Below are 16,868 nucleotides of genomic sequence, written 5' to 3'. Positions count from 1 at the left end.
TTTAGTTCTTATTTATTTTGATAAATGGATCTTCATCAAGTTGAATGCATATGCCGAAAATAAAAATAGAAAAATAATTTAGTTGGGCTCTTTCAAACATTATACCGACATTTATCAATTATACGATTTCTTAGGTATTCGATATCCTGTGTTACGGTAGTGTAGATGAATTTGTTTTTATATTCCTAGATACAATAATTTAAATAATTTTAAATCGGTTAATAATAAAGCCCATCTTTTCCTATCCAGCGGTTTTCATTGGTACGATTTACAAACGTTTAAATAATTAGGTTGATATGTGATGGGACAATATCATGCATGTAATACAGGTCTTCTACTTAAAAATGTAGCCCTAATTTTTAGCAGGAAACGTAATTATTCTTATAGAAAAGTAAAATAATACTCACCAATTAATCTTAAAGGTAGAAAATGTGCCTCGATTATTATTATTATTATTGTTATCTATAATTCTTATCCAAATGTTAACGGCAAGCTAATATTGATGTCGACATTCTGTTATTGAATGCGGATTTTCTTCAGCCTATATATGCATGTTGTGAAGGTTTTCAATTGCATCCGCGCCCCGAAAAGAGAATTTATGAACAAATCGTTAATTATTATGAGAAACCATTAGAACAAAATCATCCTTGGGTCGATATCTCTTGGTAAAAGAACTCGAGCCCTCTGTACGTGGAATGGATGTAACTGTTATTCTTTTAATATCTTCCATTAAGTTGAAGCAACAGAATTTAAATCTGCTGCAATTTTCCTGGGACTTGTCTCCGTTTGCCCTAATCCGGCTATTCGAACTTCGCTGTGTCGGCTGGTATCGAAACTCCTTTTTTCGAACTTCCTGATCCATGTAGCCTTTGATGGAGCGTGAAGTTAAACGTATTTTGTATTGAAACTAACTAACCATTGTCAAATAAAGCAATAATAAGAAACGCTTTGAGATGTGACAGTAGTCCACTGGATTTTTAAATCTATTAAAATTTGGAAATGGTAAGTATTATGTAAAAATTGCAAGAGACAAAAGTTTTTAAATAAAACAAAATAAAATAATAATTAAGTTTCCTAAAATTTAGTTAAGCAGAATGATAAGGGTACTCTAATTCAATCCCCTCCACCCATTTTAAAAAAGTTAAAAATTATGAGTTTTAAGATGAAAAATAATAACATTATTTTTCCAGCGTATTTGTAGCGCGATCTCTTCCTGAAGGTTTGCTTTTGACACAACGTTTATATAACAAACTACACTTTATTTTAAACAAGAAATCACCTTGTTAAGTATTTCATACGTTTTCAAACACCCTGTATATTTGGGGTCGATTTCTTTATATAAGGAGATCTATTTTAGTGGTCTGTGTTGATATTAAAAAAAGTATGCAAGGAGATCGCAAACTAACGTTAAAAATTTAAATGAAAAAATCGTTAAAAGATTTTTTTTTCAAAGGGAAATACCTCATTTTTATCATTTTTTTGTATTTGGAATGTCTTCGAGAAAATCTCCCTTGAAGGTTCATATACTATGAATCCTGTTACTAAGAAACTGAAAACAAAAGTTCATTATATTGCTGATAAACAGCGCACAGAACTTTTTAGATATTCCTAACCAAAATTTATAACTGGGCCGAATCCAATACTTAAAGTTGATCAAGCTTCCTTTGTAAGTTTGTATCGTATTAACAAAAAAAACTTTAATATTTAATACTGCATTGCATGCTTTAAAATCTTTTAGAGGTAATTAATTAAATTGCCACAATCATAATTACAAATGTCGTCGTGACATAAAAGTTGAGGTGACATTTTTTTGGCAGTCTATTTTTTCGGCCGCTAAAATCGAACTATTTTTTGCGGTCGCGCGAACACCCGATGTATCAGGTAAGCTGCAAAAGTCTCTCTCATAAAATCTGAATTAATTTTCAATCAAGAACAAGGGTAGCGGCACGTATTCAATGTAATGCAAAGTTCGCGTTCTAAAAAAACGTGCTCGGGACTTTTTAACGGCCCGATAAAATCGCTCACCGCGAAGAAAGAAGCGGGAAACTAATATACGGCTGTCATGTCCCCGTGAAAGTTTTATAACTCCCGAAGCTAAAAATCTCATGAGATATTAATCTTTAAAGAATGCTGCCGCTGTCTTCGCGAATTCGGGGATTGTTGACATTAGTGCCAGGCCAAACAAGTTTTAGCGATTCGACGAATGGATGGATGGATGGTTTATTTATTGAATTTTTATTGTTTTCTTTTATTATTATGGATGGTCCCTGTATCGACCTCGCTCACAGTATTTGAAAAGTAGGTATAGCTTGTCCCTTAATGCAAGAGAGTCAAGAAGTTATAAATTCTGCAACATCAGGGATCACTAAACAGTTTTTATGACCTACACACCCCGAATCGTTCCTAAATTTGGGTAACATTAATTTGCATACAATAGAGCGACAAATAAATAAGAACGTATATTGAAATATGTACAGGGTACATTTTTTTAAATAATAATATTTATTACAATTTATCTATCTATAGGGTGGCCGGTTTATTTTGGAACATTACCTTATCTCAGAAATTATAGGGGATGGAGCCAAAAGCTAATTGGAGTATTACAAACCTTTAATTTATTTTAATTTTGTATATACAGATTGTTTAATTTTTCGTGAGCGAATATTAACTTTCTTATTACTTCTTTTTTTAATTCTATACACAATTCTAAGCGTATTTTGTGTATAATGTCTTATACCTAAGTCTAACTGTTTTTGACATTTTAAATTTTATTTGCGAAAAATGATGTTTCCAATACATAAAATATCTGCCAATTTCTCCATTCGGAAGCATTTATTGTTTCCGTTGAGTAAGTTTTGTTGTAGACAATGGACTTGAATAACGGATTGCAATAGAAATTTACATATTATATATTAATACAGGGTACGAGGAAAATAAGATTAAAAATGAAATTAAGAAAACTGCCAAAATTTTTTTTTAATGGAAACTACTTATTTAGCATTAAAAATTAAGGCTGTATAATAATTATATAATTGTGATAATTATACAATTGTAATAATATTTGTATAATTTTTAATATTTTGTAGGTTATTCGGTCTATAGTATCGAAATTTCGATGAATTTATGTAACCCTCTTAAGTGGTTTTATGGGCCGTGATGCCTGGTACTTGTCATTGTCCCTCGAGTGGTGAGAATGCCGAATGGTTTATATTTTTTACCCATTAGTTGAGATTTATGACTGTTAGATTAATTTCCCTGGGAAAGTGTTTTTATCCTTAAAATGGACCAATCAGTTGTCGTTTGAGTTTTGACGTGCAAGTATTTGTTTGTTTAGCTCTCCGTACCGTTCGATATCAACTCTAATTATATTCATCCTGACATACACTTGTTTAATTGACCGAAGTAAAAAATTCTCAAGATAAAAACACCTACAAGCTTCGGAAGTGGGGATTTAAAAGTGCTTTAAAAAAAATGGGATTACACGCGACGCGCCGACGGGTACCTATTGAATTGCCTTGTATATCAGCGGCGCGGTGCAGCGCAGGATTGTTTGGAATTTTGAATTTTTTGAAAAAATGTTTGTGGAGTAGTGACGTCAATTATTGTGGGAGGAAAAAAAAAACAAAACAAGCATTATTGGTGCATATTGGTGGCGTTTATTTTCTCTGCGTCACCTCTATTTGTGTGTTTTAATTGGAAATGTCGTCCCAGGATTTTACGATGAATGAATTGGAGGAGCTCTTGAGGCTCCGAAATTTGCCGGTGACTGGCAGTAAATCCGAGCTTATTGTCAGATTGGAAAAATTGTCCGATAATGTTTGACAAGATCTGGTTGAAGGAAAGCGACAAAAGGAAGAACAGTTTACGGCTAGGAGACAGGAGGAACAAATGGTCACAAGAGAAAGATTTTGCTATTAGATTAATATTAATAATAATAATGATAATAACATTTATTCAATTTAAACTTTACAATAACATAATCTATAAAAGATAACTATTAACTCAACAGGAATTGAATATGTTGAGGCGTGGACAACAATTGGTGCGACGGGAAGTTCAACTTCTCCGACGGGAGTAGGAGTTGCTGAATTCTCGTGAGACTCCTGATAGGGCTGGAAGCCTTGCTAGCTCCTGGCCGGCCAATCAGATAAATATTCGAGCAATGGGTGACTTATTGGGCGATTTTGATAGAAGATAATACCGCTCGAGTTTCGATCAGTTGTAAATTGGAAGGACATGCCTTGTCTTGGTTCCATTCGAAACCAACTCACCTAGCTATGGATATCAACACGCTATTGAAAACCATGGAAAAAATGTTCATGTATCGTCCCAGTAAGTTGCTACTGAGAAGAGATTTTGAAAATCCACTGTGGAAGGCCGGGGAACGATTCACTGACTATTACCATGATAAAGTAATTTTAGGAAAGCAGGTGCCAATCGACGAGGAACAATTGGTCGACTATATTATCGATGGGATTTCGAATCGACAGCTTCGAGACCAAGCCCCTATTTTAGATTTCCGGTGAGGTGGACATTTGCTAGAAGCATTTGAAAAAATAACATTGGATTCTAAGAAATCAAATGATCGGGATCGTAAAACGAACAGTGCGATTAGCTTCAAATCCCGCCTGTACCTCATCGGTGACTGTGAAACCGCCAAGATATTTCAATTGTCAAGAAACTGGCGAAATTTCAAGTGTGCAAAGCCGAAAAGACCCTTTGGTGCGTATTTTGAGTGTGGGGCAATATCGCATAAACTAAATGAGTGTCCTCGACGAGGGCAACAATATAGAGGTTCAACGGAGGAGCCACGAATGTGCTTCAACCTGCTCACCAATTGCCATACATGATTCCCGTGAGTTTTGAGTTAGTTGGTAAGGGAGACGAATATTGTAAGTACACTTTAACTGCATTGTTAGATTCAGGATCACCTATTAGTTTGATTAAGGAAAGTTTTGTGCCCAAGTTGGTTCAGATGAAGAGGGTTTTTGCGGTATAAATGGGTCACCGCTAGAAATTATTGGCATTTTTTTAGTAAAGTTCAAATCGAAAATGTTAAAGTTAAATTAAAATTTTATGTTGTGCCTAATCATGCTATGGCATTTATGGCCTTGCTGGGGCGCGATTTTTCTACGCAACCCCTCATTACTATCACATTGGGAGAATGTGTGACAATAACAAATAAATCGATGGAGGGCTCTTCAGTGAATGAACTTAATTCGGAAATTAATCAAATAACGAATATTGATTCATCAAATGCCTTGGAAAAATTGAAAATTAATCCGAAACTGGGTAGACCGTTTTTCGAAGAGCTCAAGTGTTTGTAATCGGATTATCTGCAAGTCAAAGATAAGGGGGCAAGTAATAGAGAATAAGGTATTTAGATTAGGAGGACAAGCAAAATTAACCTTTAGATTAGATAAGTGTTTCTTTGTACAGACAGAAGTTGACTACTTGGGATACCGTGTTAGTTACGAGGGAATTCGACCTACTGACCAAAATATTGCGGCAGTAGTTAATTATCCGGTTCCCCGGAACGCTAAGGAAGTGTTGCGATTTGTTTCATTAGTTCGATCTTGTTAGAAAAAATGCCAAATTTGAATTCACTGGTAAGCAGCACAGTGCTTCTGAAAACTTAAAAGAATTCCTGACGAGTAAAAATATTTTAGCAATCTATTCACCAACGGCTGAAACCGAATTGCATTGCCATCTCTGGGCAATAACATTGCAGAAGCAAGAAGATGGCCTTTTCAAACCAATCTTCTACTTCAGCCAACGCACTACCCCAGCGGAGGCAAAGTATCATTGTTTTGAACTTGAATGCTTCGCTGTGGCGAATGCTATAAAACGATTATGATGTCTATTTGGGGGGAGTTAAATTTAAAATAAGTACTGATTGCGACAGTTTTAGGTTAACTCTTAGTAAACAACAAATAAATCCGCGAATATCACGTTGGCCAATGTTTTTGCAGGATTATGACTATGAAATATGTCATCGTCTGGGAAAACGTATGAGCCATGTCGACGCACTGAGGCGGTGTCAGCGTTTTAGTTATCGAATCCAATACTTTTGATCAAACTCTTGCAATTTGTCGAAATCGTGACGCGGAAATAAGTAAAATCCGTAGTGCACTTGAGCAGGAGGAGGATAAATTTTTCGAGTTACGCGATGGTCTCGTATATCGAAAAAATGAAAATAAGGAATTACCTTTTTATGTTCCCCTTTCAGTAGAGAATAATGTGATTCGCACCTGCCATGATGATCTAGGGTATATCGGGTGTGATAAAGTAGTAAATAATATTTTGAAAGTATATTGGTTTCCAAAATTGCGCGAAAGAGTAAAAAAATATATTGCCAATATGTTTACACTGTGTTTTTGCGTTTTCAAATATTTCCTTTTAAAAATTTGAAATTTGTCAATCACAAATAATATGCTGCTGCCAGTTAGTGTAAGGTGGCTATGGCGGCGTTTGAATAAAACAAGTGTTAAAATGCTGCCACTATGATTCACCATTTCATAGTTGACCCTAATCTTGCCGATGTGCACCTATGGTGAAAGATTATGTAAATGTATGTATGTATTTTTTATACAGAATAAGACCAAGGATACGCGATAACGTTGGTGAATATTTTATTAGCGAACGATCAATAAAAAAAAGCTTACAAAGGATAATAATTATTGTAGCAGTTGTTCAATATGGGCAATACAAGTAGCATAAATAGTTTCTAAATACATAATGCCATTTCTAACAGATTCAGTCCAGTTTAAATATCCGAAACTTTCTCTTATCCGACGTTTAAATTCCTCGGCAGTTGACGGTTTGTGTTTGTAAACTAAAGCTTTAAGTATACCTCATAAAAGAACATCAAAGGGAAGTGGGGGTTCCTTCGATGCCAGGAGGAACTACCATCTATCCAAATAATGTTAGCAAATATATTTTCTGAAAAGTGTCTCTCCACAAGATCATTGCAAAAATCTAACCTGATGTTGTAATCCCGTTGCTCTAAGTTCTGAACAGGACAGAATTTATAGGACTTTCAGTTGTCTATTTGAAGGCACCTTTGAAGCTTCGTTCTTTTGACATATAGATCTAAAGACGCATTTTGGGTTGAATCTTCAGGAGTCTCTTCATCATTGAAAATATGACGACAGCTTTTTTTTCTTTCTTCGAGGTTCCTTATGTTCTAAAGTGTTGCTAAAACCTGTCGAAGATCTTTTTTTCTGGTCGCCCGCTTAATGGAAATTTTGTTCTATAATCTCTAAGAGCTAGGGTCCGGTTTTTATTGTTCGATATGTAACTTTCCAACGTATCAATCTTTTCCTCGGTGGTAAACGTAATACGCAAGCAGGCTAATAAATTAAATTTATAAACGATAAATAAATGAATCAGTAATGTGTAAAAAAATATTTGAATTATAACAGTAATCAAAAACAAAACACACGTCCTAGCACTGGTTTTGTTTAAACGCCGTCACTAACTGGCACCAGCAGATTATTTGTGACAAATGTTTAAAAGGAAATATTTCAAAAAGTAAAAATATTAGGTATATACAACCTTATATAAAATTGTCTTAATTTTGAAAGCTAAATATGATTATACAAATAGGTAGTTTCCATTTTCTATATCATTTTTAATATTATTTTTCGCATACTCTGTATTAATATGTATCGAAATTTCTTATGAAATCCGAAGTCCTTTGCCTACAACAAAACTTACTCTACTGAAACAATAAATGCTTCCAAATTCAGAAATTGCCATATATTTTATGTCTTGCAAACGTCATTTTTCGCATAAAAAACATTGAAATAAATTGAAGATTTGTAATAACCCAATTAACTTTTGTTTGTAACTTTTGGCTCCGTCTCCTGTAGTTTCTTAGATAAGGTTGTGCCCCAAGATAAACGGCCCACCCTATACATACATATAGATAAATTGTAATAAATATTATTATTTTAAAAAATGAGCTCTTTGATGTCTTTTTTTTCTAGAAGATGTGGATATTTTTCTGATTTTCTTGAAGGTTTGCTAGTATTATTCATGATTATAACTGACTTAGGAGAAATAAGATCTAGCTTTTGCTCAAAGTACTCTTCAAAAACATCAACATTCATGTCTTCATGATAATCTGCAGTCCGTTTTGATTGAAATCCAGTTGTGCTACCAATGTGAGTAACTATTAATCTTTTACCATTTCCCAAGGGTGCTTTTGTTCTAGTGGACCATCCTGTCATCAAAGCTTGCCTCACAATTTACTTCTTTTACCCAAATTTCGTCCTTATAATAGAGATTCATGTTTTTCCTGCGAAATTGTTTAAATATGGCCTTCTAGGGCTATTATTTATTTTCTTAGACTTAGTTTAAATGAACAGTTTTAATGCTTTGTTGTTTTATCAAATATCGATTAAACAAGCATCCTTATGTTTCGTCCGTGGCAGGAATGGTAGACATAGTGTTCATTAAAGAAAAAGCATTTATATCTCGATGCCAAGCAAATTGTAAGAAGTGTCTATAATCGTTTACTTTACTTCTGTGAAAATTATAGTGTCAAAGGACTTAGTTACGTGGATAATTAATTTAATACACGTACAAAGAGCAAGTGTTACCTACACTACGAAGTCTGAAGGAAGAGAGATTTGTTCAATCATTTGTCCGATTCTTTCGGAAGATCAATTGCATCTAATAAAACCTTAAGAGTAAACAATTTTACATACCAGGTCAGAAAATAGATGGATCTCGAATGCTTTGTGACTAGCTTTAAAGTTATACAAACATGGGTCGACCACCATGAAGATATATTTTCAGAACTTTTCAAACAATGGTTTTTGAACAATGATCTGTTACCTAACTTTCCTCAGAATAGCATTATATCAATGCGAGCTATCACAGTCGCTACTTTACAAAGTGAGATTAAAGATTACTTAAAACAAATAGGATCAATATTATTACTAAATACGGAAAGACTAGAAACCTCAACCCTTGAAAATCATTTCTTGCTGAAATAATAATGCTCTATCTCCTAATTGTTAAATATCTGATTAATAAATCAAATTTAAATAACAAAGTTCCGACTTGCCGATGTCAAATTTGTAGTTTTTCTTTTTTCTGACCTAACATTGACGCCGTAAAACTGTCTCGGATCGAGTAAATTAAAACACCTTACATCTGCTCTTTCCTCTAATTTTCCACATTTGAAATATTAAGCGTTTCATCACAAAATATAGTTCATCACAAACCTTTCAAAGAAAATGAGTTAAAAAGAAACCCCACACTTGCCACTGTTATTCTTTCTTACAGTCACCACACTTAAGAAATATAACGTTAAAACCGGAATCACGACAAAATTCCGTTTGAGACACAAGAAGTTTAGAGAATTCCAGGCATGTGCGGCCAAAAACACATTGGAGAAACAGGACGAAAAATGCCAACTAGGCTAAAAGAACATGAAAGAGCCCTGAGACTACTATAAATAAACTCATCAGCAGTTGCCGAACATAATCATGAAACCGAACATCAAGTCCAAAATTGTTGAAAGTTCAAAAAATATAATTAACAGTCAAAAGATATCAAATTTTCAAAAACAAATCAAAAACCGGTAATATATGTTGTTGTAATTTGTTAAGATGAAGATTTTATTTAGTTTTCAAACTTTCCAGTATAAAGGATGAAAACAAAATTTGTTGTTGGTTATTGGTTTTTACTTCTAAACAGGTTAAGATTTTCAATAAAAACATATTTTCAAGGAAAAAATATTTTTGAAACAAAATTTGCTTTAGCAAAAACACTATATTTATCTATTCAATAACCAGTATTTGCTTTTGTTTATTTTGAAGTCACTTGTCCTCCCGCATGTTGTGTTACTTAATGAGCTTTTTTATATTGAATATCTGTTCTGCATATACATATAAATCGGTAGTCCGCTTTGTCTGTATTACAAGGTTTTACCTTTTTATCCTTCTAAGTCTACTTACTAATTCATTGTACTGAAATTTCTTAAGTATTTTAGAATTATTCAGCTACATTAATCTACATTCACCAATGCAAATTGATAGTTTACATACTATCCAGCTAGTTTTTAAACTATTCACTATTGCTGTTTTGTGGAAAACTGCTGATTCCTCCAAAATAACAGCGTATTTAGTTAATTTGCAAATTAGCTGGTTAGTGTAAAAACTATTGGTCGCAAAATATATAATTTAAGAACCCTCATTCAGGTAGGTATAGATGGTAAAATAAGCTTTGATCTCCAAACATATACCCACAAAAATTCAATTTTTGGAAATAAATGGTAAATATAAAAAATTACCCGAGTTTGTTTTAATTTGTAATACTTAAGCAAGTTACCCGCTTTAAATATTTAAGAATTTATATTTTTTTGTATTTTTTTTAGATAATCACATTCGCCAGCATTTTTGAAAATGTGCCGCTGCGTTTTCTACTAAATAAAAAAATAAATAACCCATTGTCAAAAATATTTATTTATAAAATATGGAATAACCTCTAGTGTTGAAAAGTCATCCTTTTGTTTTAGCATTCTATGTTGTACTTCTTTCACCACTACGAACTGCCGGTGATACTGCAGCAGGAGCAATTTCAGCAGTTTTTCATTCGGACTTCTCAGCAGCAACAACAACCTGCCGCTCTATTTAGAGACGGAGCTGCCATAACGAACAATTTTCCTTTAATAAGGTCAGCTGTGCCATATTGCGCAAAATACTTTGAACCGATCGAGAATGTACTTGCAGGGGACGCATCACGCAGCTGCTCTCCGCAGTGAGGTCGTCAACGACAACACAAACCTCCTCCGTTACCGTCAACCAAGTTGCCACATCTACATCAGCGACTTCTACTTCGACTATCGGCACTATTGCTCAACCGGTAAGCGATGTTTGTTTAAAGCAAAATTGATTCAATTTATTGTTCGTCTCAATATTTACGCAACAAAGGTTGCGAAAAGTTTTGCACTTTTATTCATAAATTATAGTATAATATAAAATATAAAATTTCGAACGAGAAATTTTGAAAAGTTTAATTTAGTAGATATACAGAGTGTTGCTTAATGCTCTGTCAATACTAAAGGAGATAATTCTAGAGCACATTTTAAGAAAATCGTTTTTTTTATGATCATACATTCTAAACGTCTCAGTATTTTGATAGAGACTTGTAATAAAAACCTCTATCCCTTTTTTATATTATCTAATCAGTGGTGCGAAGTGATGGCAGAAATTCCTGTTAATATTACGGCCATAGAAGCTACGAAGCGATTTTATTCATTAGCAAATTTACGAATTAAAATTGATAAGTGACTGTTTGAACCGTTTTCGACGATATGGATGTTACCTCTCGCTCACACTCCTAAAAAAATAAAAATGCCACAAAAAGCCTTCGCAGATTATATATGCTTCCCTTTGCTAACGACCAGGTTATAGTCCCGAATACAGAACCAGGAAATTAGTTCAGGAATATGGTATGTGGGGTCTGCAGATAAATATGTGCGTAGGAGGAGGACAGACGGAGGATCTGAAAGTAACATATTCATAGAAGGTTGCAAGGAGTATAACAAAATAAATTGCATCAAATACCGATAGGTACGAAGGCAATGGGAACGTTAAACCTTATTCTATAGTCTAAAATGCTAATAAAATCTCTTATACAGGGTGTTATGAAAATGACAATATAATTTAATGACAACATGGCAAAAACTCCTCGAAATAAAAGACGCTAATGTTTGAGAAAGGTTGCCCCAAAGATTTAGTACAACATGATTTTCATGCCACTTTCGGTAAGGCATTAAAGTTTGCCGGGCCAAATCGTGCAACCTCACATTTAATAAATTAAAATATAAAAAAAAACTATTTCACCAGTATATTATCCACTTACACTAAAAAGTGTAATTTTTAACACGGATATCGCTGATGAAATTCAATCTCAAGAAATAATTTGCTTATTAGCAAGATTTCGGCACAAACTAATTAAGCGATCTTATTATTTTGTCCACTAGTACTACAAAAGATTCTTAATTATTTTTTAGCAAGAATATTTTTCAATTTGTAATGAATAAATAATATGGATATGCTTGTGTATTCTTGTAATCCATTTTCCTCGAAAACGTCGCATCCTAGCTATATCAATTAACTGTACATTTTTCTCGTAATAGAACACAACTTTTCCGATTTATGATAAGATAAGAAAAATGTCTAATAGTCAACCCGCAAAAAAAGTTATTGCAATTTTTGTTACATGGACCCCTCAAAAGTTACATCCCTTTCAATACTTTCTCTCAACCTATTTCGGAAATATTAATAAAAAACAATTTTCACATAAAATGGACATAAAAAATGCTGTTAGAGTGTGATCCACTAATTTCGGGACAGTCTGTATACTACTAAAATTAACTTATTATTTTTTTTAATGGCCTTCTCTCCTTAACAGGCATTCTTCTGCCAGTGTTCACAATTTCAAATCTTTAAGTGTTGGACTTTTAATGTTTCCTTATAAAAAGAAATCTTAAGTTATCGAGATCATGAGATCTTGTCTGCCATGGTTGAAACGCATAACGACCTATGCACTGGTTATGATAAGCTGTATTTAATTGATTTCGGACAAATACAGATAAACGAACTCCATTGTGCTGTACCCATGGGGTCCTCAATGCAATTAGCATATCTCCCAACAGTTCAAGTAATCCCTCTTGGAGAAAATAAGAGCGTCCATCAAGGCGTCAAAGAATAGGCACGTTAGATGATTATTAATACAACCTTACATTAACACATTCAAAAAATTACTCAACGAAACATTAATGGTTTTTAAATCAACAAAGCTGCTCGATTTTAACTATTTTAATCAAGAAGAGTGCATTTGACAAGAAAAAAAGCAAGAGGTGACTTGTATGCAGAAATCACTACATCATCTTAAGAAAATATTACTCTGAAAAAATATCGGTGGCAACACTTTTTGCTAATTAAAATTGAAAAAAGTGTTAAGCACGTAAAAGTGGGTCTTAATGCACAAAATGTTTCTCCCAAATTTCACAAGAAGTTCTTTTGTTAAACTGAGCTCAAAAATTGTCCCTTTCAGTATTGACACACCATTAAGGATGACGCAGGTTTTACGCTAAAGGTTTAATGTTTCTCGAAAGGAAGTTTTTGAGTACCACGCGGTAAAAGAGTATTTGTTTCCAGTACTACCTTAAAAATTGACATTTTAGACCCCAGAATTAGGCAAAAAACCTTGCAGATGACAGGAAAAATAACTATTTACAATTCTTTTGGATTCCTGCTGCGTCGGTTGTTGATGAATCAAACTTGCCAATCATCCTGTTGGTTTCTTCAGAGCTTAACTTAAACTGGCTCGCATTCTACTCTGTACCTGTGTATATAATGTTTGGAGGTCTCGGATGACTGATTCCTATATTGATGAAAGGTAAAGATCTGAGTCGCGCTTAAGTTGTTTGGTTGCTTATAGATTTCTATAGATTCTCGGATTTTTTGTTGTTTCCAAGAATTTTATCGAATGAAATGACATGCGGTTTTGTAATGGCGTTCGGCTGTTGCTGATAAGTTTATTTGTCCTAGTCTCAAGGCTCTTTCGTGTTCTTTCACCCTATTTGATATTTTTCGTCCGGTCTGTCCAATCTATTCTTTGCGGTATATGCATCGAAAGCTGTAAACTCCTGGTATCTCATACGGAATTTTATCTTTGTCTCAACTCGAGTCACTAAACCCAGAATTATAACACCTTACCTGTGCTCTCTAATTCCACATTAGAGATATTAAGCGTTCCATTACGAAATAGACTTCACCACAAGCTTCCAAAGACAATCCGTCCAAAAGCAACCCTACACATGCCACTGTTGTCCTTCCTTACACTCAAAACATCACTGATCACATATCAAGAGTTTTTAAGAAATATAACATCAAAACCAGATTTACCACCTGTCCAAAAATACTTCAAAAAATCTTCGATCCGTCATTGAGAAAATTCCGTTTGAAGCACCAAGCTTACACCATATGCGACAAAGAAAATATTGGAGAGATCAGACGAAAAATATTAAATATGAAAGAGCGTTATGACTATAACAAATTAATTCATCATATGGGAATCAGCTATCCGAGACAAACTTCATACCCTTCCTTTAGATCCGCGCCCCTCAAACAATATATAAGCAGGTACAAAGTAGAATATAGTTTCGGTTAAGCTCTGAAGAAACCAACATGATAGTTGGCTAAACGTCAGCAAGTTCGATTAATCAACAACCGACACAGAAGTAAATAGTATTAACGTAGCCGGTGGAAGTTTCTTTGAAAAATTAACAGAATTTTTTTTTCCTTCCTCTCTCTCTATATCTCTATATAGAGTCAGAAAAGTATAAAGTAATAAAATGAGAAATTCTGTCCAGTTCCGCTCGTCAATAAAACAGAAAATATTACAAGAAACTATCCACCACCAATGTTCCCGAATAGCTGACGGTGAAAAATCATCCAAATTTTGTTTTTGTTTGGCAATAGCATAACCCTAAGGCATTTTTACCGTAAAGTGATGTAATTGTTTGCTGATCACGACATTACTTGAGAAGTATCAAGCCGGACGAAAGAGAGCGTTATTTGTTAAGACGTGTATTCTCAATCTCTTATAGCATCTACAAACAAGTGTTAGTAATTGCAGAGTACTTCTATAGTGCTGTCTTTGGTTTACCTTCCTGTACCTAAGTTATTGTCCATTTTATTCTCTCGTAATCCCAAAAAATTTCTTCCAATTTATAACTGCTCCTCCATTCGTAATATCGCAATTTATATGTAATACTAATAGCAATGCTTACATTTGTAGAAATTTTTACTTTGGAACTAATCACAAGTGATTAGTTTTTGTTACTAAAAGTTGCCACATATAGTAGAACGAAATAAACAGCAGTACATGCAGAATTACTGTGGATAAACGCAACACAATGAAAAATGAAATAGATTTCACTCGATTTTGACACGAACTTTGAATTTTACTGGCTTGTTAATTAAAAAAAATAATTTGTAATTTTAAATCCAGTCAGCAACGAAAGAAAATTGGATTTCTAGCAAATTATATTAATTATACGTTAAGTTAAAGTATAAGATCTTAAAGATTCTTTAAGCAATGACTTAATAATATTGCTTACTATTAAATATTTCTTTGCAGAGTTTGAGGATGATTGTGTATAGGTGTGTGTTAGAGTAAGTAAAGAGCTCACTGAAAAATAAGTAAAAGTGCGAAACAACTCCTTGAGAGACCTTTTCTAAAGTTCCCATTAACGAAGTTTATATTAGGTGATCTCGAGCCAATCGAGTCAGACACCATCAGCATCGGTGGAGACCACTGAGTCCCAGACATCAACCGGAGGTCCTTCAGTGACGGCGTCTAGTCAAACGAATGACGAAGGTATCAGGCCCCGGTTCGGTGGGCCGGACCAATCCTGAAAAGGATTTAATTACTAGTAAAATATAAAAACTTAAATTATGTAAAATCTCCAAGGAATCTGACGCCATTCGATTTGCTTTTAAAGGGTCCGCGAACCTATTTATACAAAACGGTGTTTATAAGGACAAATTGTTTTGGATTTTCCCACACAGTGCAGAATTCAGAGCGAGTGAATAGAATAGAACAGGCCAAGGCTGGGACGTTCGTTGATGTAACAATTCTGCTAGATAAATTTATTTGGATATTCTTCATTATTGCAGTTCGCATTAGAAAATTTCTGGTCAAAACGCCATTCCAGTGAAATCGATTGAAAGCTAGTCGAAATACCACCACACGAAAAACACTTTTTTTCCTCTTTTCTCCGGATGTTTCGCGGGCCCTTTTTAGGAAAAACATGATTTTGAAAAACAGTTTGGATTAAATATTATCTCTCAACTTCAACATTTTTTTTCGGTTCTAGGTTTGAAAACCTACGCGTCAATAAATATTTTATATTTGGGCCTGTTAAATTTGGATTGAAGTCAAAGAAAGCTTGCCGTAAAGATAAGTGTGCTTAGCGTTACCGTAAAACAAATTTAATTAAATTTAAGCAGTGTATAAATAAGTGTTATTTAAATTGGCCTATTTCACCTGTATATATATATTTTTTTTGTTTATTAGGTGGATGTAAATTATACCGTTGATTAATAAATACCACAGTTAAAAATCTGTTGTTTTATTTAGTTCATCGATGTACGATCATCAGTTTTCGGATTCAAAACGTCAGGTTTTAATCCGGTCAAATTAATCATAAAATAATAAAAATTTCGACAGAGCTTCGGTAGTGCAGTAGATACCTATATCAATATTATCAACATGAATAATCATGTAGTAAATAGTGTATTTTCTCATAATACTCCACATACGATTTTGTGAGGGTTAGAGTTAGTAAAAAAACTGTTTTCTACTACTTTCGGAAATGTTTATTTCCATTATCAAGGTCAAAATATGAAACAAAACATTTTAGTTGTAGTCATTAACAAAATAACTACTTACAGTGCAAAGTGAGTTAAATAATTGACAAGTTATCAACCAGCGATAGCATTTTCATCCCTCTTGGGAGAAATAAAAAACAAAAAAAATATTACATCGTGTTTCAGACCAACAAAAACTAACCAAAACTTAATTTATGATTAAACTTATGAAAGTTATTTTAAGAGGTATTCAAAAACGGCACCTCATAAAATACATTTTCGAGCACATTTTTCTATTGAGCGAATTTGCCTTTAGTATAGCCTTTAAAACATCAATGTGTTGTTATCTTTTCTTGTAAATTTCGTCTTTTAAATAACCCCACAAAGGGAAATCAAATGGGGTTATATCTGGCGACCAAGGAATAGGCCAATTTGTACCAATCCATTTATTGTTGAAAATGGTTGTCA

The 16,868-nt window shown here is 33.7% G+C and overlaps 1 protein-coding gene across 2 annotated transcripts in view; it reads left to right on the top strand.

Annotated features, from left to right (window-relative positions):
• Positions 1-16,153, top strand: part of LOC132701502 (membralin) — a 136,933-nt gene extending 120,780 nt beyond the window's left edge. For both annotated transcript variants that reach the window (XM_060669480.1, XM_060669472.1), the window contains exons 10-13: positions 10,532-10,689; positions 10,746-10,878; positions 15,297-15,408; positions 15,908-16,153. In XM_060669480.1, the coding sequence (XP_060525463.1) occupies positions 10,532-10,689; positions 10,746-10,878; positions 15,297-15,408; positions 15,908-15,966 (462 nt within the window). In that variant the 3' untranslated portion in view covers positions 15,967-16,153. The remainder of the gene's footprint in view (positions 1-10,531; positions 10,690-10,745; positions 10,879-15,296; positions 15,409-15,907) is intronic.
• Positions 16,154-16,868: the final 715 nt, after the last annotated feature.

The sequence above is a fragment of the Cylas formicarius genome, unplaced genomic scaffold, assembly GCF_029955315.1.
Source record: "Cylas formicarius isolate icCylForm1 unplaced genomic scaffold, icCylForm1.1 PGA_scaffold_10__41_contigs__length_53128322, whole genome shotgun sequence".
Classification (NCBI taxonomy): domain Eukaryota; kingdom Metazoa; phylum Arthropoda; class Insecta; order Coleoptera; family Brentidae; genus Cylas; species Cylas formicarius.
This window is presented reverse-complemented; position numbering and strand designations above follow the sequence as displayed.